The sequence below is a fragment of the Bos javanicus genome, chromosome 8 (genome assembly GCF_032452875.1).
Source record: "Bos javanicus breed banteng chromosome 8, ARS-OSU_banteng_1.0, whole genome shotgun sequence".
Classification (NCBI taxonomy): Eukaryota; Metazoa; Chordata; class Mammalia; order Artiodactyla; family Bovidae; genus Bos; species Bos javanicus.
In genome coordinates, this window is record NC_083875.1 from 80159912 (window position 1) to 80186164 (window position 26253).

The 26253-nt window shown below is 38.0% G+C and overlaps 1 protein-coding gene across 12 annotated transcripts in view; it reads right to left on the minus strand.

Moving 5' to 3' along the window:
* The window catches only part of TUT7 (terminal uridylyl transferase 7), a 58668-nt gene extending 33492 nt beyond the window's left edge, over positions 1-25176 (minus strand). For 7 of the 12 annotated variants that reach the window (XR_009738141.1, XM_061426080.1, XM_061426086.1 and 4 more), the window contains exons 1-12: positions 24298-25040; positions 23337-23887; positions 19130-19311; positions 18660-18776; positions 17986-18163; positions 16179-16267; positions 14108-14159; positions 13064-13133; positions 12151-12277; positions 10659-10778; positions 3602-3754; positions 8-188 (exon numbers count right to left, since the gene is read on the minus strand). Coding sequence is in view for 11 of the 12 variants with exons in the window: in XM_061426080.1 (XP_061282064.1) it covers positions 8-188; positions 3602-3754; positions 10659-10778; positions 12151-12277; positions 13064-13133; positions 14108-14159; positions 16179-16267; positions 17986-18163; positions 18660-18776; positions 19130-19311; positions 23337-23856 (1789 nt within the window). In the remaining variant the exon portion in view is untranslated. Of the gene's footprint in view, positions 1-7; positions 189-3601; positions 3755-10658; positions 10779-12150; positions 12278-13063; positions 13134-14107; positions 14160-16178; positions 16268-17985; positions 18164-18659; positions 18777-19129; positions 19312-23028; positions 23888-24297 lie in introns of those variants that run through there. The other 5 variants (XM_061426081.1, XM_061426078.1, XM_061426084.1 and 2 more) reach the window with 4 other exon arrangements.
* Between the last annotated feature and the right edge of the window lie 1077 nt (positions 25177-26253).

Sequence of the window (26253 nt, forward strand, 5' to 3'; positions counted from 1 at the left end):
GAGATACCTTCAATGGCAATGCGTTTTTTGGGCCAATCCTTTGATTCACGAGATATCGATTCTTTGACACGGATACTTATCACTAAATCAGCCAAATTAAATTCTAAAGCATAGAATCGAAGCAATTCCACCCAGAGTTGCCCAATTGGTACTGAAGGCTGCTGTTTTGAATCAAATATTAATGGTACCTATTAACAGCAAAGAGAAAATACACAGGTTATTTCAGATGTCAGTACAATCTGAAAAATCAGAGATCTTCAAGCATCAAATTAAATATATCTGAAAAACCTTAGCAAGGATATGAATCGGCAGTCTATCTTGATAAATCACATTCTAGGTTCTATTTTGATTGTGAGGAACAGCATTCCTTCACTGAATTCCGGGATTAAAGTTATGTTAAAACCTAGTCAGTATCATAGGAATAGACAGGCAGCACATAACCAAGCAGCACTTCTAATTTTGAAGTCTTAAGGGCCGGTGGAGAGAACTGTGCTTCACTGCTACTACTCTCAGCACTGAGTTCTTCCTGTTCCTGCCGCCGGAGGGCGCCTTTACACCGTTAAGACACAGAAATGGACTGCAGTTGTTTGCATAGAGTAGAAGGAAAAATGTTCCTCTCACTTGCTCTGAGAAGTTACATTAAGTTCATTGGTTCTTCCAGCAGCAACTGATTTTAAAGTCGAATAAATAACCCTTGATATCAGAAATTAATACAAGTTTTCCACTCACAGACTCATGATGTGACATACTGTGATATAATACAGTGGAAAGTTCAAAGGACTTAGAAAAGAAAAAGAGGGTCCAAATACTGACTTTGTCACGTCACAGGTTTTGACTGCTTTGTGACTTAGCTTCTTCATTCTTGGACTGGCAGTATAGCTCAGAAGCGAAGAGAACTGGCTTTTGAATAGTACATGCTAAGCTTTCAAATCCAGCTCTTCCATTTACTAGCTGTGTCTGATCCTGGTGATGGTATATAAGCTGTCTAAGCCTCGGTTTCCTCATCTGAACAATGAGGATCATAGTACCCACCTCATAGGGCTGTTGGGAGGACTGAGTGAGAGAGAGGCTGTTAAGAGCTTAGCACAGTGCCTGGCACACATGTTCAAAAAATGGTCGCTATCATTATCTGCAGAGTAGGGATGATACCACCTATAACACAGGATAGTTATGAGGATTAAATCAGAAACAAGGGAAAGCATCTGGTAGACTGGTTGCTGTCTGTATTTTTTCATTTAGATATAGTCTTTTTAAATACAAGAAATCCATTTATCATTGAAACCATGTCACAACTGTAAGATGCTCTTAAGAGGTAATTTAGTTCAACTCCCATATGCTACAAGAGAAGGAACTGAAACCCAAAGAGTTTATGTGGCTTGTGTGGCAGAAGAACAACGTCTCCTGATCCCAGGCCAGTGCTCTTTCACCGCACTATGAAATGTCAACACTGTCCAGACCTCACTTAATTTTAGAAGTGGCAGCATGATTAATCTCTCCAATTAGCATTCAAATGCGAAGATAAAAGTATTTAAGTAGTCTTTCAGCAGTAGCCTTTCCTTCTAGGGTATACAAATTTGCTTCCAGTTGCACTTTAGTATATTAAGCTTCAAAATAAGTGGTGTGGTCACAGATTTATTCAGTAAATCTCAACACAAAGGTTCTGTGAAATAAAATCATCAGGTGGATTCAAAAACTAAACCAGATTAAAAATGTAGTTGTTTTGGTCCCACAAACAACAGTTGAGGACACGGAGAAAACCCCAGAAATGGAAAGTTCCATTAGATCTCACCTCTTTATCCATATATTCAACATCTCATATTGTGAAATGACTTCACAATATCATAACACGGAACTTAAGAGACCTCTGACATACCTAGACTAGTGGTACTTACATTATTGTTATTTTTTTTAAAACAGAGAACACTGTATTTTTCAAATAAAGTAAGACTAGTAGCTAGCATTTACTAAATGCTTTACCATATACACTTCATGGGAAATAGATGGGGAAACAGTGGAAACAGGGTCAGACTTTATATTTTTGGGGTCCAAAATCACTGCAGATGGTGACTGCAGCCATGAAATTAAAAGATGCTTACTCCTTGGAAGAAAAGTTATGACCAACCTAGATAGCATATTCAAAAGCAGAGACATTACTTTGCCAACAAAGGTCCGTCTAGTCAAGGCTATGGTTTTTCCAGTGGCCATGTATGGATGTGAGAGTTGGACTGTAAAGAAAGCTGAGGGCCAAACAATTGATGCTTTTGAACTGTGGTGTTGGAGAAGACTCTTGAGAGTCCCTTGGACTGCAAGGAGATCCAACCAGTCCATTCTCCAGGAGATCAGCCCTGGGTGTTCTTTGGAAGGAATGATGCTAAAGCTGAAACTCCAGTAGTTTGGCCACCTCATGCAAAGAGTTGACTCACTGGAAAAGACTCTGATGCTGGGAGGGATTGCGGGCAGGAGGAAAAGGGGACGACAGAGGATGAGATGGCTGGATGGCATCCTTGACTCAATGGAAGTGAGTTTAAGTGAACTCTGGGAATTGGTGATGGACAGGGAGGCCTGGTGTGCTGCGATTGGTGGGGTTGCAAAGAGTCGGACATGACTGAGCGACTGAACTGAACTGAACTGAACCACCATATGCTCGGCACTGAGTTAAGCATTCTATAAATCGATGACCCTATGAGAAGGTACAGTATCATCTCCATTTACAGGTGAGGAAACTGGGACACAGAAAGATTAAATCACCTGCCCAAAGTCACAAAGCTAGAAGTGGGTGAGCTGGGATACAAATTCAAATATTCTGGCTCCACAGTCTGTGCTCTTAGCCAACACTGTGCCAACAACCCACACAGACAAATGACACAAGTGGTGTGTTCTGGTGGCAGCTCAGGTAGGTGCCACCACCATTCTCTTCCCCTCAACAAAACCAAGAATATGTGATTCACCAATATCTCCCCATTTTAGGCCAGAGTAAACAAGGGCTACAGGAGTGACATGACCTCTTTGTGAAGAGCTAGGATTAGAATCTGAGTCTCAGAGGTATTTTGTGGATATTACTGTCATTTTATCCCAAAGGGATATGGGAAAGCTCATGGAGTCAAGGACTGTTTACCAATTTGGGTCAGAATCCTACTGTTATGTTGCTTAGATTTTTGTTTGAAATTCTAATGACAGCTTGTTCCTTGTTCATAAATTCTCCTTCTCACTACTAACTGTATGAGTAAGGACAAGTATACTAGCATAGGCTTATTCACTGTTATTTTAGCAATTTGAGGTTAGTTAACTTTTCTTATATTTAAACCTCATAATATAACCTAAGACCTAAGCTCTTGCAGGATAGATAGGAACTTATTTTTGAATTCTCAGCCTCTTTCATAGCACCTTACACAGAGAAGAAACCACGTAACTGTGGATTCAATGATTTGCAATTTTACCTTTTATTCCTTGTCTATTCAAAGAACTGAACAGACTAGAAATTAAACAGTTATGAAATAATTAGATAGTTGAGAAAAGAAGAAAAGAAGACTAACACATAAACTCCACAATTAACAACTGAATTAAAAATAAATGGTAAGACCAGACATGAGAGAGAACAGACCTGTCCCCTTTTAATGGCCATTTCCTTTGGTGCCTCCTCTTTTGTTGAGTCCACATCCCCTGCAACATTATCAGTGTATTCCCAGACCACAGAGTCTTTCTCAATTTCTTTAAGGTTGAAGTTTCCTAATTTGTTTAGTGAGAATCCTTCAATCTAGGAAAAATTAAACACACATTATAAGGCAGAAATGATTTTTAAAACAATCAGAGCATAAATCCTGGAAGAAATGAAAAGTAACACAGTTCACTGAAAATATGAAAGGCATCTTTTATCAAAAGATTATCTTTGAGACATCTGTAAATTTAAAGAGAAAAATTCAAGGTTTTGATTTACAAAAGAAATGGTGATTTTTGGAAATAGTGAAGTGAAAGTTGCTCGGTCATGTCCAACTTTTTGCAACCCCCATGGACTATACAGTCTATGGAATTCTTCAGGCCAGAACACCAGAGTAGGTAGCATTTCCCTTCTCCAGGGGATCTTCCCAACCCAGGTCTCCGGCATTGCAGGTGGATTCTTTACCAGCTGAGCCACAATGGAAGCCCTTTTGGAAATAATTTTTTAGTAAATAGTCTAACAGACCACGGCCTAGGCCTAAGGCCATGGTTCTGGTGTAAAACCACCTAGGCCCAAACCTCACTCTCTTAGGTACTAGCTGTGACACTTTCAGTAAGGTCCTTGTTTTATGTCTCAGGTTCTTGTAAAAAGGGGTAACACTAGCATCTCCTTAATGGGACAGTTATGGAAAAAATAATGGACATAAAGCATTTAGACAGGGCATGGCATATAGTAAGCGCTCAATAAACATAAAGCATTTCTTTGGACATGGTTAAGATGCTAAAGAAAACCATAGGCTCAAAAGGTCTAAGAAATGTGGAACAAACGTGAACAGATTTCTTTACTCTAGGTATAGTGGGATTTTTCACAGCCTTTAAACATGCTAACGTACATAATGAATTATGGGTTAGGGTATGACTGTGGTAGCCTGATTCTCCAATGTATTTTCACATTAAATGGACAACTTCTGTGGTTTACCTGACAGAACAATCCTAAACCATAAGACATCATGTCGCTCCCCTGCTCAAAAAAATTTCCTTCTAACTCAGGATGAAATGTGGTCTTTTCTAGGGCCTAGGTGGTGCTTCCCAGGTGGCTCAGTAGTAAAAAAAGAGTTCATCTGAAATGAAGATGTGGGTTCAATCCTGGGGCTGGGAAGATCCCTGGTGGGAGGAAATGACAACCCACTCCAGCATTCTTGCCTAGGATATCCCACAGACAGTGCAGCCTATAACCCTTAGTAATTGTCCTGCAACTCTTAGATATTCTATTTCTTATTCATTCTTTTCTTCATCCTTGCTTTTCAGTTTAAGAAGTTTCTACTGAGTAAAGTTTACTGATTTTTTTTTCCTCTAGAGCCCTAAACATATTAAGTCTTATTGTTAAAATTCCTGGTGAAATAATTCCAATGCTTGCTGTTTCTTCAAACCTATGACTTTGCCTTTTAGTACGCCTTATAATTTTTTTGTTGAAAGCTGGGTAAAACCCTGTGGTGTGAGGTTTTTTTCCTTTATCTGGCTGGAGTCAGGCAATGTACTGTTTTTGTAGCTGTAGACATCAAGGGGCTATAACTTCTGTTGGTATCCTTGTTTTTGTCTGCTCTACTGTTTTTGGGTTTCCCAAGAGACTTCTTAAATGAACTCTTTCTACTGTAACCTCATTATTACACAGTATGCCGAATGATGCTGCAGTGAGCTGTGAAGAGAGGGGAGATATCCTACAGTTCTATGATGTCTCAGTCTTTTAGTGAGACTGTGATCCTGGGCTCAACCGTCACTTCGTGTTTCTTAGTAGTCCTGCCAATCTGAGGTGAGACAGGGAACAACAGAACGTTGGAGTCGGGTATTTTTCCTTGCCCCAGGTCAGTCAGGCCCTGATAAATCTCAAGGTGGTTCAGTTCAGATTAGTTGCTTAGTTGTGTCCGACTCTGTGACCCCATGGACTGCAACACACCAGGCTTCCCTATGCATCCCAACTCCTAGAGCTTGCTCAAACTCATGTCCATTGAGTCGGTAATGGCATCCAACCATCTCATCCTCTGTCATCCCCTTCTCCTCCAGCCTTCAATCTTTCCAGCATCAGGGTCTTTTCCAATGAGTCAGGTCTTCACAACAGGTAGCCAAAGTACTGGAGTTTCAGCTTCAGCATAGTCCTTCCAATGTATATTCAGGACTGATTTCCTTTAGGATCTCCTAGCAGTCAAGGAACTCTCAAGAGTCTTCTCCAACACCACAGTTCAAAAGCATTAATTTGGCGCTGCTCAGCTTTCTTTATAGTCCAACTCACATCCACGCAAGACTACTTGGAAAAACGATAACTTTGACTAGATGCACCTTTGTTGGCAAAGTAATGTCTCTGCTTTTTAATATGCTATCTAGGTTGGTCACAGCTTTTCTTCCAAGGAGCAAGCGTCTTTTAATTTCATGGCTGCAATCACCATATGCAGTGATTTTTTAGCCCCCCAAAATAAAGTCTCTTACTGCTTACATTGTTTTCCCATCTATTTGCCATGAAGTGATGGGACCAGATGCCATGATCTTAGTTTTCTGAATGTTGAGTTTTAAGCCAACTTTTTCACTCTCCTCTTTCACTTTCGTTAAGAGGCTCTTAGTTCTTCTTTGCTTTCTGCCATAAGGGTGGTGTCATCTCCACATCTGAGGTTATTGATATTTCTCCCAGCAATCTTGATTCCAGTTTGTGCTTCATCCAGCCTGGTATTTCGCATGATATACTCTGCATATAAGTTAAATAAACAGGGTGACAATATACATCCTTGACGTACTCCTTTCCCAACTTGGAACCAGTCCATTGTTCCATATCTGGTTCTAACTGTTGTTTCTTGACCTGCAACAGATTTCTCAGGAGGCAGGTTAAGGTGGTCTGGTTTTCCCAATCTCTTTAAGAATTTTCCAGTTTGTTGTGATCCACACAAAGGCTCTGGCATAGTCAGTAAAGCAGAAGTAGATGTTTTTCTGGAACTCTCTTGCTGTTTTGATGATCCAGTAGATGCCGGCAATCTGATCTCTGGTTCCTCTGCCTTTTCTAAATGCAGCTTGAACATCTGGAAGTTCACAGTTCACTTACTGTTGAAGTCTGGCTTGTAGAGTTTTGAGCATTACTTTGTTAGTGTGTGAGATGAGTGCGATTGTGGGGTTGTTTGAACATTCTTTGGCATTGCCTTTTTTTGGGACTGGTATGAAAACTGACCTTTTCCAGTCCTGTGGCCACTGCTGAGTTTTCCAAATTGGCTGGTATATTGAGTTCAGCACTTTATAAGGAGGTTCAGTTCAGTTCAGTTGCTCAGTCGTGTTCGACTCTTTGTGACCCCATGGACTGCAGCACACCAGGTCTCCCTGTCCATCACCAACTCCGGGAGTTTACTCAAACTCACGTCCATTGAGTCGGTGATGCCATCCAACCATCTCATCCTTTATCATCCCCTTCTCCTCCTGCCCTCAATCTTTCCCAGCATCAGGGTCTTTCCAAATGAGTCAGCTCTTCACATCAGGTGGCCAAAGTATTGGAGTTTCAGCTTCAACATCAGTCCTTCCAATGAACACTCAGGACTGATCTCCTTGCAGTCCAAGAGACTCTCAAGAGTCTTCTCCAACACCACGGTTCAAAAGCATCAATTCTTTGGCGCTCAGCTTTCTTTATAGTCCAACTTGGCTCTGGTAAAATTGTTTCCCTTGAGGGCAGGCTTTTACCTAAGACAGCAGAATGTTCTAGGCAATGTCAAATTGACAACCTATTTCCTGGATAGAGGATTTTTCCTGGATCTTTACCCTGAGAACCTGGTGGGTATTTCTGGAGATAAAACTCATGAAATGAGCACCCTATGAATGGGCCCTCTGCTGTTTTTCCACTTTCACACTTATCCAAACTGAACTTCCAGAATCACAGTTTTTTTTTTTAGCCTGGTAGTCGTTCCAGTGGCAGGATTCTGTTCCTGGGTTTCTGCTCTGACAAGTTATATACCTGCCTGTCTCTCCAATTTGGGGGCCAGTGGTTTTCTCCATGACCCCACTTCTCTGAAGGATCTAATAAGAGTTGTTGATTTTCAGCATGCTCAGCCTTTTTCTTTTTGTTAGGATGGAGTGATGACTTCCAAGATCCTTATATGGTACACTGGACTGGTCAACAATCAGTCAGAGATGTGCTAAGTTGCCAGAAAGAATTAAGGGTTCCACTTCTCTGTATTTTCCCTCTTTGTTCTTTTTCCCCTTATTATTTGGTGGCCCAAGGTCCTCTGCCCAGAAAGAGGAATGGGTTTTCTACTAGTAAAGCCTTTAGGGTAAAGCCACTGAAAAACAGGAACTCACTGTGTTGGTCATTTGCTTAATTTTTGGCTTCTCTCTAAAGTCTGTCTGAGTTTTTCAGTCTCCAGAGCCTTCAGGTTGTTATTTTATGTGTTTTGTTGAGAATTTACAGCTGTTATTTCCAGAAGGATCACTTGTTTAGGAGTTCAAGCCTCCACCCAATAAGAGGAACTTGACTTTCTACTGAAGGGGAAAAAGACCACATCTGTTCTCCTACCTTGTTCTAGGAGTTCCACATTCATGATCTCATTTCAAAATTTCTCAGATGAGTCTTTCCCCAAGGCTCAGAGATTAAACAACTTGCTCAAGGTTATAAGGATTTTAGTGGCAAATCCTGGGTGACTCTCAGGGCTGGCAAACTTTTAACACTCGACGCTGCTCTTCTTTCTACTGTATTATCTGGCATTCTTAAAGCGAAAATATTTGTTTCCTAAGGGTTAACTTTATATAATCTAAAATAAGAACAATTCAAAAAAATATTTACTAGGAGAATAGTAAAATATTGTTGTAGGGGATAAAAGAGGCTAAGAAGACAGGGTTACAGCTAGTCATCATTCACAACTCACATATCAGTATCAAATGATAATAAAACGGAAATTTTAATTGGGAGTAAAAGGTCAGAGAGACAGTCTCCAACATGAAAGAGACCTGAGTAGGTTGGGAGAGAATGGCCAAAAGATTTTGAAAACACAGATCAGAGCACAGAAATATGATACTCTAAACTTCTTGACAAAGAATCTAATATTATTCACTCATGTATTACTTTCAGGGCTTAGTACAATGACTAACATACAGAGTGATTTAAAGATTTTGAAGAAGTTAACAGTTTGGATACTTTCATATACATAATTTTGAGGTTTTCAGTAGATTTTCTACAGAAACAGTGATAAAAAATATTTCGCATGAACAAGGCACTGAATTTCTTTTCTGTCACTTGCTGTATATTTTTGATTAATACTCTAGCAGAAACCAGCACACCGATACTTGACTAGTTTAAAAAGCTGAAAACTAAGATCACTTTGGCTCAGGCAGTAGTCTGTCTTATTTGATATATACAGTTCAATCCAGTGTTTGACCACTATATACTTGTTTTTGTCATTACATTTTCAATAAATAAATGGCATAATCAAAACCAAATTCTGTCATCTTAGAGAACTTCTAGTATTACTGCCAAGGAAATAATACACTTGGCTATAGACAAAGGTATTCAGGCTTCTCTTAAGCAAATCCTGAGGAGATTCCCATCACCAGAAGAGAAATGCTTTTTTTCCTGCATCTTCACATCAGTGACAGATGCCCACTTCAGAGATGATAAAGACACAAGAAAAGGCAGATTTCACTAAGACAGCAGTGATATGGCAACACAGCCAACCTCTTCTCAGGCATTTTTTTTTTTGCCCAGGAGTCCAACTGGTTTGGTTGTATCTTAAACTCCTATCTCTCTTGGATCAAAGTGAAAAGAAAAGTTCAAAGACTTTTTCAAAGACTTTCATATCAGACTTAGGTCTGATGAAAAGGGTTATTTGTCAACTAAGGGTTGACTTTGTTCTCTGACCCTTTTTTTCACCAGAACAGACTAGAAAGGATACCCTGAATTTTTTCATTTCAGTACCACAAGCACAAGGAGAACTCCCTTTAGGCAACTGGTTGCAGCACAGCAGACTGCAATTCCTAAAGCCAGGACAGTGTTTCTGTTTCAGCCTTTGTTCTCAGGGCCTGCTTGATAAAGGTCCTTGCTTAATTCTCAACATATTTAGTGTAAAGAAAAAAATTCTGTAAAACCTTATTATATATATATTATATATATATATACACACACATAATATCCATAATTAAGAACTACGGCTCTGGAACATCTCCTCCTTAAATGATGAGAATCCTGCATATGGTAAGAAGACAAGTAGTTAAAATATTGGATGTATCACAGTAAGCTTTTACCAAGTGAGGCTTTTTATAAAATAAGGATACACATAAGACTTTTATGAAGGAATTTTACCGAGGGATTAAAAGTGAGGCATTTCAAGAGAATGAAAATAACCTCATTTTGACTTTGAGATGGCTCCTTCTTAAATCTTACTACTTGAATAAATCAGCTCAACTTTAATTTATCCAGAAAGAAAGAGTGGTCACCTTACTGAAGTCTTTTTCACATTAAAGATTACAGCAAAATATTATTTAAGAGATGACTTCTAAGTTCTGCATCTTGTAGTATGAGTAGCAATCTCAGCACTTACATTTTCTTTTGTTTCACAGGGAACAGGATAGAAAGAGAACAAAAAGACCAGTAAAAGAAAGTGATAGCCAACTGAATGCTTTCTATGGTCTGTCTGGAGGTGATACATAAATTCAAGTATCAAATTATAAAACTGTACCCAAAGAAAATGTGTAGCAAATGACAATGTAGGTTCACATTCTTTGTCTGTAAACCTCAAGATCATGTGCTCCATAAATTATAAGTTTCTTCAGTTTAGAAAAGTAACAGTCTCCCTAGCAGAGTATATGGCAGCATGTTGTAGCCAAATACATTAATATTTCAGCAGTGAGAGGCATGAATTTTCACAATAATAGGATAAATAAATTCATGTCAGTTCTGGTTAGGTTTTTAGACTTTGAAATTACGCACAAGGGATTGTGGCCCCATAATAAAATCAATATTGGATACATAAGCAAAAAATGTTTTATACCCATGATCCTAGATAAACAGGCAGAAGGGGTTCTTTCCTCTGTTGAAGGAAGAAAATAGCCATCAGAGCAAACACATAAGGTGGTAAACCTCCTTCTTCAGGGCGATCTATACTGCAAAGCTACAAATGAGAGAAAAGAGGATAAGCATTCTTTTGTACCAGCTTGTCATTTATGCAATCTGGTCTAAAATCTGTTAATTCATTTCCATTTATCACGTGATTTACTCTTCAAAATGAAACTCCACAATGACAAAATACCCAACTTCCTTATACTTGTGTTGTAAACACATATTGTGGTTTTCAGTGACAGTTCCACTTCAAATTTTTCATTTTGTTAACTAAACTCACTTGTGAAAGGCTCTAAAAATCTATTTATTTTTTGATATCCATGGTAAGTCCATTCACTTGGTTCAAAAACTTGTTAATTAAGTCAAAATAATGATTCATAAAATAAACGTAAGCCAACTGGCTTTGCTCAGTTTAATGGCCCCCTCATGCTTAGCTGCTACCTCGAAAATGCATGCTTTGGTCAGAACCATAATTAGAGGAAAGAAAGCAGACAAACCGATTAGCATTAGCAGAAAATAACAACTTAGTGATGAAGCAGGAGGCTGCTTTCAAAGCACATCATATTGTGATTACCAATTCACTCACTTAAGAGTGGGGCATCCTCTGTCCCTGTTGCATCTTTGACTCAAGCAACAGGAATTATGTATTGTCACTGCCATGTCCGAATCCATAAAGCCTTTGGCTTTTTTCTACACAGAATCTCAAGTTTATAATCGTGATGGGACCTTACATTTTGGAGAAACGTTAAGATACTCTCGTGTTCATCTGAGCATTTCATTAGGATACCATGTTTAAAATACCGTAGAAATGTAAAGCAAGATTAGATAGTGGCTTTCATTTTTTGGGAGTCTTTGGGTATATTATCGGGGCTTCCCAGGTGGCTCAGTGGTAAAGAATCTACCTGCCAATACAGGAGATGCAGGTTAGATCCCTGGGTTGGGAAGATACTTTGGAGGGGGAAACGGCAACCCACTCCAGTATTCTTGTCAAGATTCCACGGACTGAGGAGCCTGGAGGGTTGCAGTCCATGGGGTTGCAAAGTGTCAACATGACTGACTAAGCATGGGTTTATTACTGGATGGTATGAGAGACTTTATCTCAATTCTCCTGTATCTGAGACTCACTTCAGGAAACTAGTTAAAATGTAAACTTGTAGGCTATAACTCAGATTTGACCTACAAATCTAATTTTTAATAAGTATCATAAATCATTGATCTTTTGAACAATATGCTATAGTCAAACAGAAACAGTACGTTTTTCTTTCTATATATATATTAAAATTTCTAATACTCAGATGCCAACTCTCTTGATGTCTATAAATATGCATCCAAACATTTAAGATTAAATGAACCACGTAAAAATCAAAATGTACTGCTTAGGCATATGTAGAATGTATTCATTCATTTAAAGAACTCAAACCTACCTTTGCCCAGTACCTAAATGCAATCACCAGAGGAACCAGCTTTGATTCTAGTTTTCCAAGGGCAGTTAAATGATTTGTTGTCAGACAAGCATTTTCATTTCCTGCACTCACTTTACAAAGAAGACCACTGGTGGGGGGTAGAGGGTGACAATGGGAAGGAAAAAGAGAAAGATAAAGTGTTATACAGGTATCAGGTTTCTTTTACACTACCACCAACTAATTTACACTGAAAATAAATACCTTAAAAATGAAAATAAAAAACTCATTAAACCCTTATAGGTCATTTAAATAACTGGCTTTAAAAAGATAGGGCAGCTATTTTCTGGGTAAACTTTTTTTTTTAAGAACTAAAACTGTCACATTTTCTTATATTAAAACAGTTTTTAGGGGGAAATACAAAGAAGTGTAAAATGTTTCAAACGGGAGTATGAATTCATCTTAGGAGGAGCAAAAGTGTTTTCCCTAGCTGGAGGAATCTGCTTGATGGTGACTCATTACAGCCTACAAACCACCCATCTACAGTGGGAATGGGAGTGTTTCCAGATGGAGAGAGAGAGCTGGGTGAAGTCATACCAACTGTTTCCAGTACTGTTTAAAATGCTGCTAAAAAGAATGGCAAATAAAGGTGATCAGAGCAAGTAACTATTTGATAGTTTTTTTTTTTTTTTTACTGAAATGGATCAAAATGCTTCCTTTCTATATTTTTTCCTTTTAAGTACTTTTCTTCTTTTTAAGATAAAACACTTTTCCCTCTTGGGTTAAACACCAACAGTAGAGGGAGAAAGCTAATAGTAAGCTTATGAAATTAACCACATAGGAGCTTGTAATTCTAGAAACTGGACATTAAGATGTAGTAAAGTACAAGTGCTTTTGGCAAGCTGATACTTAATAAACAGCTTAAAAAGACAGAGACCTTTGCTTTTCTCTGCACACCACCACTGGCACCCGAGCATGGAAATCTGCATCAACATCAATAAAAGAGTCTGGAAAAAGAAAAGAATATTACACAGATTAGTTAATTAAGCCTTTGTATAAAAGCACAATTAGATAAAGTACAAGTACCAGCTGTGCATCATCTGTTGGGTCTTTCAAAAGACCATTATGAAATAAAGCTCTTAAGAGATGATTATGAAATAAAAATGACTTGAAAAGGAAAAAGTATTCTACTCAAGAATCAAGTAATCACATTAATTTAAAACCCTTATTTTACAAAATTAATGTCTGATTAGAAATGGCTACATTATTGAACTAGAACATTTAAATGTTAGGTCAGTAACATAATTATAAATATGGATAGGACAATAAAAAACAAAACTGCTGCAAAAGCTACTAAAACATGTGGGGTCAAAATACATACTGACTGAAGTAAGAAGAAAAGTTTAAGCATTTCATTCAGTCAAAACAAAAAGGATGGGAAAGACTAATTCAGGGATGAGACGATTTAACCAGGCCTATGGAAAGCACACAAGCTGTCAAGTCCCAGTTGGACATTACTTTGGACATATGATAACATACCTAGGAACAATTATTTGCTGATTCATTAATCTGAGTTGAGTCACACTATTTATTATTCATAAAGTATTAATTTGAGCCATGGAATACAGATGAACATCCTTTAGTTTTAACCTCAAGAGTAAATTTTACATATTTTGACTCTTATCAGTCTTAGGCTAGGACCTGTATAATCTTTACAAATTGTGACATTATCACCAAGCAAAAAGCTTTACTTACAAAATAGTTATTCTGCATAGTAGAACAATTGCATAGTAGAACAAGACTCCAATTAACCTGCTAATAATTCATGGGCATTTGCTTTAGTTTTTTTCTTGGCTATTACTCATATAAGTAAATCAAAAAACACAACTTCCTATTTTCAAAGCTTAAGAAATAAGATATATTTAAATTATAGACAAAAAAAAAAATTTAACAACAAAATGTGGAAGGAATTTGGCCTTACCATTGTTCTTTAAACATTCTTGGACAAGTAAGAGAACATCTGGCTGAGACATCTAGGAAATAAATCAATGAATACATCAAATAATTCATAAGTACTTTGGCTTCACTGAGATAATACAGTCATCTGAATTTACCCAAATGCCTCTCCAAACTAGAAAGCACCTTACTACCTGAGTAAAGGAACTAATCATTATGCTATGTGCACACAGTCAGACACAGAAAGATGAGCACTGAAAGATGACAACCATGGGCAAAAAGACTGACTACTCAGTTAACTCCTGATTCACTAATTCCTGAGTTAATTAGCCTCTCAGCAAATCTCCCACGTTGTGGCTGCTGCTGCTGCTAAGTCGCTTCAGTCGTGTCCGACTCTGTGCGACCCTAGACGGCAGCCCACCAGGCTCCCCCGTCCCTGGGATTCTCCAGGCAAGAACACTGGAGTGGGTTGCCATTTCCTTCTCCAATGCATGAAAGTGAAGTCGCTCAGTTGTGTCCAACTCTTCGAAACCCCATGGACTGCAGCCTACCAGGCTCCTCCGTCCATGGGATTCTCCAGGCAAGAGTACTGGAGTGGGGTACCATTGCCTTCTCTGAAGTTGTGGCTAGAAGCTGTCAAACTGTTAATACTATACTATTATTCTGTGAGACTACTTCAACAAATTGCTTACCGGTGTTCACTTCTGTCTTGCCTTTCTCTAATCCTTGCTACACAGGGAACCAAAACCACTTAAAACCATGCATTAGATCCAGTCCTGACCCTCCTTAAAACTCTCAGTCTGGCTACTTAATGCCTTTAGGCCAAAAGGAAATTCCAGCTTCCCCTATTTTGGGATCCAGGCTACATCTCTATCCTAATCTTATGCTCCTCTTTCTCTAGGTCCCTTCACAGCCCTAACAATTTTCCCTTTAGCTCCCTGAACAGGCCATGCTTAATGCCTGCAAATGATGTGCCCTCAAGCTAAAACACTCCTTCACTCTCTCCATCCCTTTTCATCTTTCAGAGTTCAGCTTAAATGTTATCCATTCAAAGGGGCTTCAGGACTGCTTGTATTCTGTCACAGAACCTTGTTTTCCTGAATTGCTCTTATTATAATAAATTATCTATACATAATTACTTATCTCCTTCACTAGGTATGAATTTCATGAAGAAGCAATCATACTTTTTTTGTCCTCTAGAACCTAGTATAGTGCCTGGCATATCACACAGACTCAAAGAATGAATGACATGAAATCAAAATAACTGCCATGCTGATAAAATACTAATTAGAATTTAAGATTAAAAGAAAAGTAAAATCTTGGTCAACTGATCAGGTAGCTATAGCAATTGGGAATGGCAAGGAATGAGAGAGTGTGAAATAGAAGATCTGGGGGAGGAGGTCTGAAATCTTTATTTCTATTTTTAAGCAGTAACCCAAGTAAATGGGCATAAACCATTTGCAAACTGGCCTGCAGGAACCACCAGTAAGTAAATGAATAACCTATTAAAGTGCCTTCCAGTTTTAAAGTTCTGACTCATTAACATCTTTCTGAACCCTGTTTAAACCAGAAATTTAGGCTAGGTGCAGTTCTTCAAAAGTGTAATTATTTTTACAAGGTGGGTGTATGTAAGAGGGAACTCAGGAACAAATCGAGCTTGCAGGTCTTAAATGTTTATATATATATATATGTGTACATATATACACACACACCACACCCGTTTGAAATCTGAAATCCTTTGCTGCCACTGCAAAGCTGAATTGTCAAGACAATGTAATCTTTTCAAGTTAATAGAGCCAAGTAACACCATCAGATTCACATGGTTAAAAAAACCAGTGTTTGAAGAAAGCATGAAAGATATGTAGAATAAGAAGAAATACTCTTTAAAATTGAAGGCATGCATTAGAACCTTAAAAAAATTTTTTTGGGAAAAAACTATACTTTTAAAAACAAAGTAGTTTTAGGAAAAAAAACCCAACATTACACTTAAACTGTCCTCAAACATCTAAAATATATCCACATATAGCTCACATTTAGAAAAAAAATAGAACTTCCATACCACTCTGTGAAAATTCTAAGATTTATTTTGTACTTACAATGGCTGGAAATTGAATGTCAATGTTTATATCCGAATTTTTGAAACCCAATCTGCTACAGGATGACCCATATAATCTCAGAGAACAATCTAAAAAAAAAAATTTTTTTTAATAAATAGAAGTCATTTATAAAGTAAAATTTCTCAAAAGTTAATGCAAGACACTGCTATTTCAGAAATGGAACCATCAATTAAAACTACACACAAAAGAAAAACAGTATTCAAGTCTGGCACAATGAAAGGACACGAATGGGTGACTCTTTGCTCTTGCTTTCACTGTTATTTTATTTAAAAGGGAAGACTGCATTGAATGCAGTTTACTTTAATAGCCACTCTTTTCATACCAGTTGTAAAATACATTAATACTTCCTTTATTACTTCACATTTTTCAGAGAAAATACTGGCTGAAATGATTTTTAAAATATGGAAGTTGAAAAGAGATGTCTAACTTTGTTATATGTTTATAAACCTGAGTACACTGAAGAGTTAATGCAGATACTTCATTCACCTTTTTGAAAGCATACATAGGTGTAATTTACTATAAAGATCATGGTTCAGTAAAACAATAATCATAAAAATCAGCATTACATTATTTTCAATATGAATACTCATTATATTATGAACAAAAAGTTTAATTTAACATAATACAATCTTTTCAGGAAAACTTTAGAAAGTGATTATAATATCACTGATATAACTTAAAATGTTAGGCAGCAAGTGAGTCACTCTTTAGAGGAAGATATGTGTATGGGTACCACCTATATTTATTTTATGGCATTTCCCCCCCAATGTTTTACTACTGTTGGGCCAAAAAAGCGAACTTTGTATCTTTTCTCTTTCCCAGGTTAAGTAAAGTAATTTATTTGGGTTTTAACAATTTTTTCCAAGACAAAGTTCACTCAATTTTACAATGGAAATCTATGAAAAAAATCAAAATTACAAATGACATCTCAGGAACTTGTCTACAACATCAAAGATGAGATATCTAATATAAGGAAATGAACAGATTCTTGTTCTTTATTTTTCTGAACACAAATATATGAATATGAATCATACTATATGAATATTTCAATAAAATGAATAGTTTGATGGGTAGTCCAATGATAAACTCAAATAGTGATTTCAACCCTGGCTGTGTATTAGAATCACTTGTGGAGCTTTCTATAAAAAAATAGTTTTTCATGGCTCCATAGATATAACTTAGAAACATCAATTCAACAGTGCACAAAATTTATTATACATTAGTTTTCAAAGCTCATTTTAGATGGTGCAATTCTTTTAAGCATGGTTAAACAGAACTTTTTCTGGAAAGAGATAACTTGAAAATGACTCCAAGACACTTTAATTCAAAATATTCTGTCAATGTACATAGGTAGAAAGGTGTGGTGATCATTTTGTAATGTATAAAAAATATTATCACTATGCTGTACACCTGAAACTGATATACTGTAAGCCAATTATACTTCAACTAAAAAGGGAACTGAACTTAGAGATGGAAAATAGAAAGGTAAACAAAACATATACACAAGAGTCCCACGGTGCTCTAATAATGTGGGACATGTAAACGAACACAATGAAATTCACAATGAAGACAGGTTAATAACAACATATGTAAAAGTCTTTGCTACCCTAGAGTAAGCCAGGAAAAACAAAAACATAAAGAGCTTCAGTACAAAAACATAAAAAACAAAAAACTGAGAGCTTTAGAACATGGCAAATTGATTTCTATTAGGCAAAAATTACTAATGGTAAGAAAAATGAATGGGGTATTTTAGGTAGCTAAAAAGAAAAGCAAATCTAGAAAATACCTGGTAACTTGTGTTGGAACACATTTTCCATGATACGTTTAATTTCTAGTCTCTGTTCCAAGTTCTCATTGTGTAAGCCAAACTCCTGTACCACTTTGTCAATGGCAATACCAATTGCATTTATCTGGGAGGGTGTAGGCGGGGGTAACGTGGTGAGCAACTCTTCCTCGTGCTTCTCCTTTTAAGATCAATGTTGAGATTAAAAATGACTCACACCATTTTTACCTTCTACCAGTCACTGAGACAACACCCTGCACAGTACCCTTGAATATTTTTCTCAGCCCTCCTTCTCCCTTTAGCTGTGTTAGTCTTCATCTTATCAAACACGCACACACTTCTTTATGCACATAAAATGATAATAGAGGGAAGGGAGGAATAAGGAAAAAGTGTAAGGAAAGAACATTAGAAACAGTAATGGCAAATTATTTACTTTGTTATTACTGGCATAAGGACACATATCTAGGTCCTAGCATTGGCTTCATTTGTCCTGATACTGTCCTAAGGAAATTCACAAGACTACCCAGCAAAACTATCTGACCAGTATAAAGTATTCTGGTTAACATAAATTCAGTAATATAAATAACCAAATTATTAGTATCACAGTCTTAAGGAAAGTCATAAAGATGACAAGTAATAATTGACAAACATATGTGTTTAGGTTACATTACACTTACCTTAATGTTTTTCTTGTGCCTCTTCTCTTTGATATGCTTATGAGCAAATGCAATGGATTCAATTAAAACAGCACAAAGTTTGCAGGTGTACTTTGCTGTAGGGTAGTTTCTTGGTCGCTACAATTTGAAGAGATTTACAGACATGTATATACTTGTATATAAATACATATTTAGAGAGACATGTAGAAAGATGTACAGAGACAAAATACAGGTAAACAAAAGCTGGCCAGAAGATGATTTCCTGTACACTTATTAAATTGTTAATAAATTACTGTCACTATCATTATGCTAATGATTGTTTTTTAAAAGAAATCCTAAAAAAAGAAACTAAAAAGTCAAACTGAATATCACTTTTGATCTATAGTGCTTATATACTAAAGTAGGATATATAATTCATTAAAGCACATGTTCCAATTACTAACATAGTTTAAACCAAAACAAGGATTTTAACTAACAAATAAAGCTGTTACCCTTTTCAGCCTGTCGATGCAGTCTCTTTTCAGCCGCTCCTCAGCCTGCTGTAAGCCCAGCAGCTCCTTCGTTGAAAGCACAGACTCATCGATCACAGGGCCTTCCAAGTCTCCATCCTGTTCGTTTTCATCATTTCTAGTTCTCCGTGGCTTCCGAGGTCTGGACCTCGGTTTCTTGTTTTCTTAAGTTAGGGGGAAAATATTATTGGCGATACTGAATAACCCCAAGTCAAAAGCAGAACTTACATATTTATTCATGAACTCACGTGATAGCTGAATGACATCTGAACACAGAGCAAAAGGGAAGGTACACCTCTCCCATGGATAAAATGCTTAAATGCTCATTAAGCACCTCAACATGTGGATATACTAATCCATGGAAGCCATCTTTTTGGAAAACAAAAGACTTCTACTTCAACCATAAAATCTGATTCTATCATTTCTTCCTGGTATACTGCTGAGCTTACTCAAGCAATAGTAAAAATTATCACTTGAAAGCAAGTACATCAGTAATTCTAATGTAATTAATATATCATAATATAATGTATAATGTACATATATTTAATAATTTCTATTTAATAATTTCTAATATACCTGGAAGGATACTTGGTATTCAAAAGAAAACTGTCCACATTTGCTTTCATTTTTTCTAAGTAAACAACCCCAACGGAGTAAAGATGGACAGTGTATCTCCAAAGAACTCAGAAATCAACTTCATTCTTATCTGGAGTGAAAGTCCATCACTAAATTGTAAATCATGCAATCATAGAATTGGGCCCTCCCCCATGTTAACCTCAAGAAATTGAAGCCAAAATTTTATTTACTGAAGACAACTATTAACCATTTTATCTTTACTTTCATTTTAGCTTCTTTGATGAGCCTGCACAGAGCACATTTCAAATGAAAAAACAAAAACAAATTAGCAATTGAAATAAAAGTTTTCTGCAAATACAGACTAATTCATCTGGTTATAAACTCTGCTGTTAGTTCTATAGTCCTTATAATAAACAAAATCTGTTCCTTTTTTAAGACTTAGGACTTTTCAACTTCAGTAAAACTGAAGACGTTTGTGCAATTCATCTACAAAAAAAAACTGTTCTAAATAGCTTTGGTAATTTCCAACAACTTCTGAAAATGAAGTTGCTAGTACCATATAAAAGTAAAATGAAATTCATTTCCTCAATTAAAATTATGATTAAGTGGACTGAATAGTTTTTAAATGGCTTACCAAAAATTATTCTCTGAAAATATAAACCAACTGAAATGCTCTGCATGAAGCAGCTGCCACGACAGGTTTTCAGTGGAACTCATTCCTTGTAGAGCAGGTACAATGAATCAGTTAATTGAAAAGAAATTATGTCGGGAAAGGGAGGTATAGGGCCCTTAATTTAGGAAAAAAAGCTATCACCAACAGCTCTGAAGGAAAAGCAGCACACATTGTACTCAAACTACCCTGAGATGAATATAATGAAATTCTGCAAACAGCTTCGATACGACAATAAAGCAGCAATTAAAAAAATAAAGAAGTATTAGGACAAATAGTTTTTTTAAAAAATAGGAATCAAAATAGACCAAACAAAATAGTAAAAGACAAATAGTTAAGATCAGTCTATTGCTTTTTAACACTCCCTCTAGTCACAACTAAGTTAGCATAATCTTTTAAGCGTGGTACTCCTGGTCTGAATAAAGCTTTGAGGTAAGCAATTCTTTTAACTCAGAGGTGTGTCTATTCTAATTTATCATTACAAACTCTGAATAACTGCATCTAACTTCAGTATTCCAGGCAGAAGTTTCTTAGGCAAAACTCTCTTTAAAGATTTACACTGACACATGTAACACAATCAGAAAAATCCACTGTTGGTTCACCAAAACAAAAATTGATATGGAACCAAATTACTTTTTTCACTTCTCTCTCTCGATTACAAAGGCTTCTTGCTATATTTGCTATATAATTTTTCTAGAGAGAGTGACTTTAATTTCTCTTCAAAAGTAGTTAACTTATTTTACAAAGAGAAATGGAGGGCTGTAGAAATTTTGCCTGATGATGACAACTGCAGCTACCAATACTGAGTATTTTTTCATGCAACAGATGCAACGTAAGCACTTTAGGTGGCTTCAGATTAATCCCTGAAGTGATCCTATCATGGATGCTAATATTATCCCCAGGATACAGATGCACAAAATGCTGGTCCAAGAAAGTATCTTGTCCAGGCACACATGACTAAAGTAAATAAAGGGATTTGAAATAGAGATTAGCGCATGGATGGAATTCTGAAATTCATCTATATAACAATACAAGAAAAATATTAATTAAATTAAGCAGAACTGACAAGGTTATAAAAATCCTAAACTGAATCTCATAGTCCTGCATGGTAATTAAACAGTCAAATAGCAAACCTGGGTATTGCTAAAAAAAATTTCCATAATTACTTAGAGGAAGACTACCTGGCTCCTCCCAGGCTCTAGGTAAGTAATATGAATTATCTACATACAGTATTCCAAGTTTCTCATATTTTATTTGAATATGGTCCATTATGCCATTTACAAAAGACACATGTATTTGAATGGATGTTTCCAGCTAAGATCATTAATGGCACTGTCCCAACTATATTAAGTTGGCAATCTAGGATATTTGAGGAATGAATTTGAGGTAGGGGTAGTAAAGTGAACTGAAAAATAGAAACTTAGTATCAAAAAACAAAGCAATGCTACAGTAATTTTCATTACATCTTTTCATATCATTTAATAGAACCTTTGTTATTAAGGTATAAGTTTGATTTAAGAAAATTTCAGTTCCTTTAATGAGAGCCTTTTAAGGATACTCTGAGTATCCTTAGGTTATACTTTAAAGTTTATACTTTAAACTGAACTTCTTGCTACAGTAAGTAATATTATCCAAAGCTTAATATTTTCTTTGCGAAGATTTTTAAAGGAATAAAAACTGAACAGTCCTTAATTTCCAAACTGAAAGCAAACGCCTGTAATTTCATTATAGAGAAAACACTGGCATTTTGGATTGACTTCAACAAAAAGACAGTAAAAATGCAGGTCCCATTCAATATCACTTAAGGTTTCCTTTTAAGACTAGACAGGAATACAGAAAAACAGATTTTCAGTCTCTTATAATATCTATCTGGTGGCAAACTTTTGACTTGTAAACCTTTCTTTTTATAATGCTGCTCAAAATCAACCTTTTCTGAAAGACCAACAATTGGTAACTAAATTAAAATGTCCATGTCCCACTTGGACACAGTAATAAAGAACTACTTAAATATACACAAACTTTGAAAGCCCAGAAATTATGAATACATGTTCATTTCTCTCTGTCAGATTCCAGGTCAGTGAGGCTGAGTTCATGGCCAGAGCAGCACAGTACATGATTTCAGTTTCACTTCCTCATCTACCACTTTGCGTAAACAAGTGGGGACAAATTTAACCTCACCGGAGACATAGCTACCTGCTCTGTAAAACTGATTCTACCTTTGATACATCATGACAGCACTGCAATTCCTTCAAGTTCTTTTCAGCTTAAAGATTTACAAGGCTGTTTGATTATTCTGTTTCTCTGCTACGTGGACAAAATCTATTTGTGTTTTGGAAGAAGGGATCTAAAAGGCAAAGCTTTTAACTGAATTTCCAACTTTTTAACCAATGTTTTTCAACCTGTTTGCCATGTTCACTTTTGAGAAAAAAAAAATCTTGCACTCTCCTCCTCTAGACATTGATACTTCACACAAAAGATGTGTATTCCTCTGTACCAGGAGATACATGCAGTCTATACTATGTTTTTATATCGAATAAGTTTTTTTTTAAGCTTTACATTCTGTCATTTATATTATGGATACATACATAATTCAAGTACAAAATTACAATATATAATTTAGAAAACACATACATACCACTCAGAAATTATGATATATCCCTAGGGGGATATGATCACACCCTCTTCTTTAAAAAGCACCAATGGGAAACATACTTTTTACTAAGGTAAAATGAGCCTTGTGGCAAAGTTAACTTTTAAAGGGATCAATATATGCAGTGTGTTGAAGCTTCCCAAATAACGTGATTATCCTTAAAATAATCACATTAAATAAGCCAAAACTATGAAAAATTGGAACTGCATTGCTGAAAATAATAAAGCTCCTCTGAATGAAAAATAAGACACTGCTGACTTCAGGGTTGTAACTTGACAAGTTGGAAACATTACCAGGGCTTCCCGCTTCCATTTCTGACATGGTGTCCAGGTTTGTCAGCTCTTTATGAAATAGTCGTCTTACAGTTCTGCAGCCTCTTCCATCTTGCCACCTATATCCATCTTCACTTTCTTGAAAAGAGTCTCTTCTTGGTCGGTTTATAACAGGGATTCTAGGTCCAGGTTTGTATTCTCTCCAACTGTCTGAATTATTGGCAAGTTCATCAGATAGCCATCTCTTACTCTGATCTCTGTGGTTGTCATTGATCCAAGTGGGTTGACTGTAAATTGGGTTCTTAAATGCATATGGATTGCTAGAAACAGCATAGGGTCCTTTTCTGGGGGTATTCCCATAGTTCCCCGGTGTTACTTTTTTTTTGGGAAGGCCTTTTTCCATTTTACTGCTATGGCCTTTAGCATAATCATCCATTATTAAATAATCTTGTTGGGGGTGACCCCTTCTGAAATCATCATCATCTGTAGTCCCTCGCTCTTTAGGACGTCTCACAAAATAAGGTTTTGTGGCATCTCCCATGGTCTTTGACTTCAGTTTTCTTCCTCTTCACCTGAAAGAAGGTGTTTTGGAGAAACATCAAACTATCAATATAACAAGGCATCATATCAAATTCACAAAATATCACACACATTGTACAGATGTATTAAAGCCTGCAAGAAACCCTTTTCCTAATTTCCATCACATTCCAATAATCAGTGCATTATGTTAGAAGTGGGAGGCTTAGTTTTATAATATCTTCATAGAAATTAGTACTATTTAATATGAAGATAAAACTAAATCTGTCTTAAAAACTGTAATATTAAAAAATGTCACTCATACCAAGCTGGTTGGCGTTTACCTATATAACGAAAGCTCTTTTCTTCAGAACCTCCCCCCCTCCCCCATAAAAACCAAATACCTCACCCCGAGCCTATACTTCAGAGAACTCCCCAGTCTTTTAAAAAACAAGCCGGCAATTACTTTTAAGTGTTAATAGAGAGTAACCGAAACTTTGTGAAGGCAGTACTTCTCTCAACTCCACTTTTCAGTCCCTTCTCGGTACCCTGGGGCCTCGGCTCCGCTCGCCTCTATTCAGACCGACAGGCTCCGATCGCTTGGGCTACGGGAGACGCTGGGCTTCCGACCAAGGCTCCGCTCCGGTCATAGGGGCTGGCTTTACGACCAAGGGTCAACTCCCGGTAACCACCCCAGTCCTCATTTCCCCACCCCAAACAACTTTGGTTTTGTCATGAAACAGCAATTCTCCTTCCTCGATCCCCAAGTGACCGCCCCACCCCCGATCTGCCTCAGTTTCCATCCTTTGAGTTGGAGACGGAGAAACAGGAGGCGTCTCCGCACTCCTGGCCACGAAGCCACCGCGGGGACCAGGAAGCAGGAAGTGACCTGCCTCCTCGATGGGGTTCCGGGGTGCCCCCCAGCCGGACAGGGGGCTGGGGGCGAGTGCCTCCACCCCGATCCCTTTTCCTCCACTCCCCGCAGGGTTTGACACAAAGTGAAGGTGCGGACTCAAGCCTGAGAGCTCAGTCCTCGCCGGCCTGGGGGATCCCTGGTCCTCGGAACTGAGGCGAGGAGGCCGGCAGAGGATGTAGTCAACGTACCTCTCGGGCCAGGCCCGCCCTCAATTCTGGAGACCGGAGAACCCACCGGAGAGCCACCCCGGACGCGAGTCTGAAACGGACACAGGGGAAAAGGCGCCCAGGAACACTCACCACCTCCGCCGCGGCCCCCCGCCTCTTCCTGTCCCGGCCGGGCTCCCTCTCCGTGTTTTCCTTCAGCCCCACTTCCGGCGCTCAGCGCTGTCTCATTGTGCGCGATTGGGAGCCGGCGGTGCCCCCGCCCGAGCGCTCCGTTGCGCACGCCGGAAACGCCCGCCTCACCCGGAGGGCCGCCCACCGCTCGGCCCCTCCCGCTTCCGCCGTCGCAGACGCTGCTGCGCCCGCGCGTTTTACGGGTGTCGGGCGTTCGGTCGGGTTCGGGGCTTCGACTGTCAGCTCTTGTTCGCTTGGAGGTGTACTTAACCTCGCTTCCTTTTTCTCCTGGACCTCGAAAGCACCGGGAAAGCGTGCGGAGGAAGCCTCTGGTTCTCCACGGGGAGACGCGAAGCTCGCGGTCTGGGCGCAGCAATACGCCCGGGTCGGCTCGGAGGCTCGGCTTTACCCCTGGATGCTTGGGGTTGTCTGTGGGCAAGTTCAGCCTGGGTCTGAGGCCTCGTAGCACTTGCTGTTTTTCTGATAATTCGAATAACTGACCGTCTCTGTGAGGTCTTAGTTACCGACTCTCTAGAAACGCTAACGTTTAAGCGTCCACTGTTCACCCAGGTCTCCGTGTGGCTCAGGGAGAGACACCCCCCACCTTAGATTGTGTGCGAGTTAGTTTCTCTTAAAAACAAAATCTTTTGAAAAAAAAAATGTATAATCGCGTAGAATGACCAAGGAGGACATTCATACACGGGAATTTTTGAACGGAGAATTTCCTAATGGAATAAGCAAACAACCTGTGTTCCTTTTTCCCCTCTCTCTTTTCTGTTGAGTTTACCTTCCTTGCTATCTGCCGCGTTATAAATACTTTGAAAGCCTCGCGCAACTAATTAGGGAGTGTCTAGAAAATGCGACAGTTTTAATTTATCTGCTTTTTAAGAGCATTTAAATTTGAATCCTTGAGATGCTGTGGGGATTATAGCCTTAATCCCCACACGTACGTACTGGCTGTTGCCAGGCACCGTTGTGAGTGCTTTACAAATAATTACTCATTTAATCCTCACGACAGCTCCACTGGGAAAATATCATTATCTCCATTTTAAAGGTGGGGAAATAGTGTTTATGGTGAAGTAAATAGAACCACTGGAGTCCAAACACTGATAAGTCTGTTCTTAACCACTTAACCTTTAGTATAAAGGTGATTTAAAACGGGTAGGTA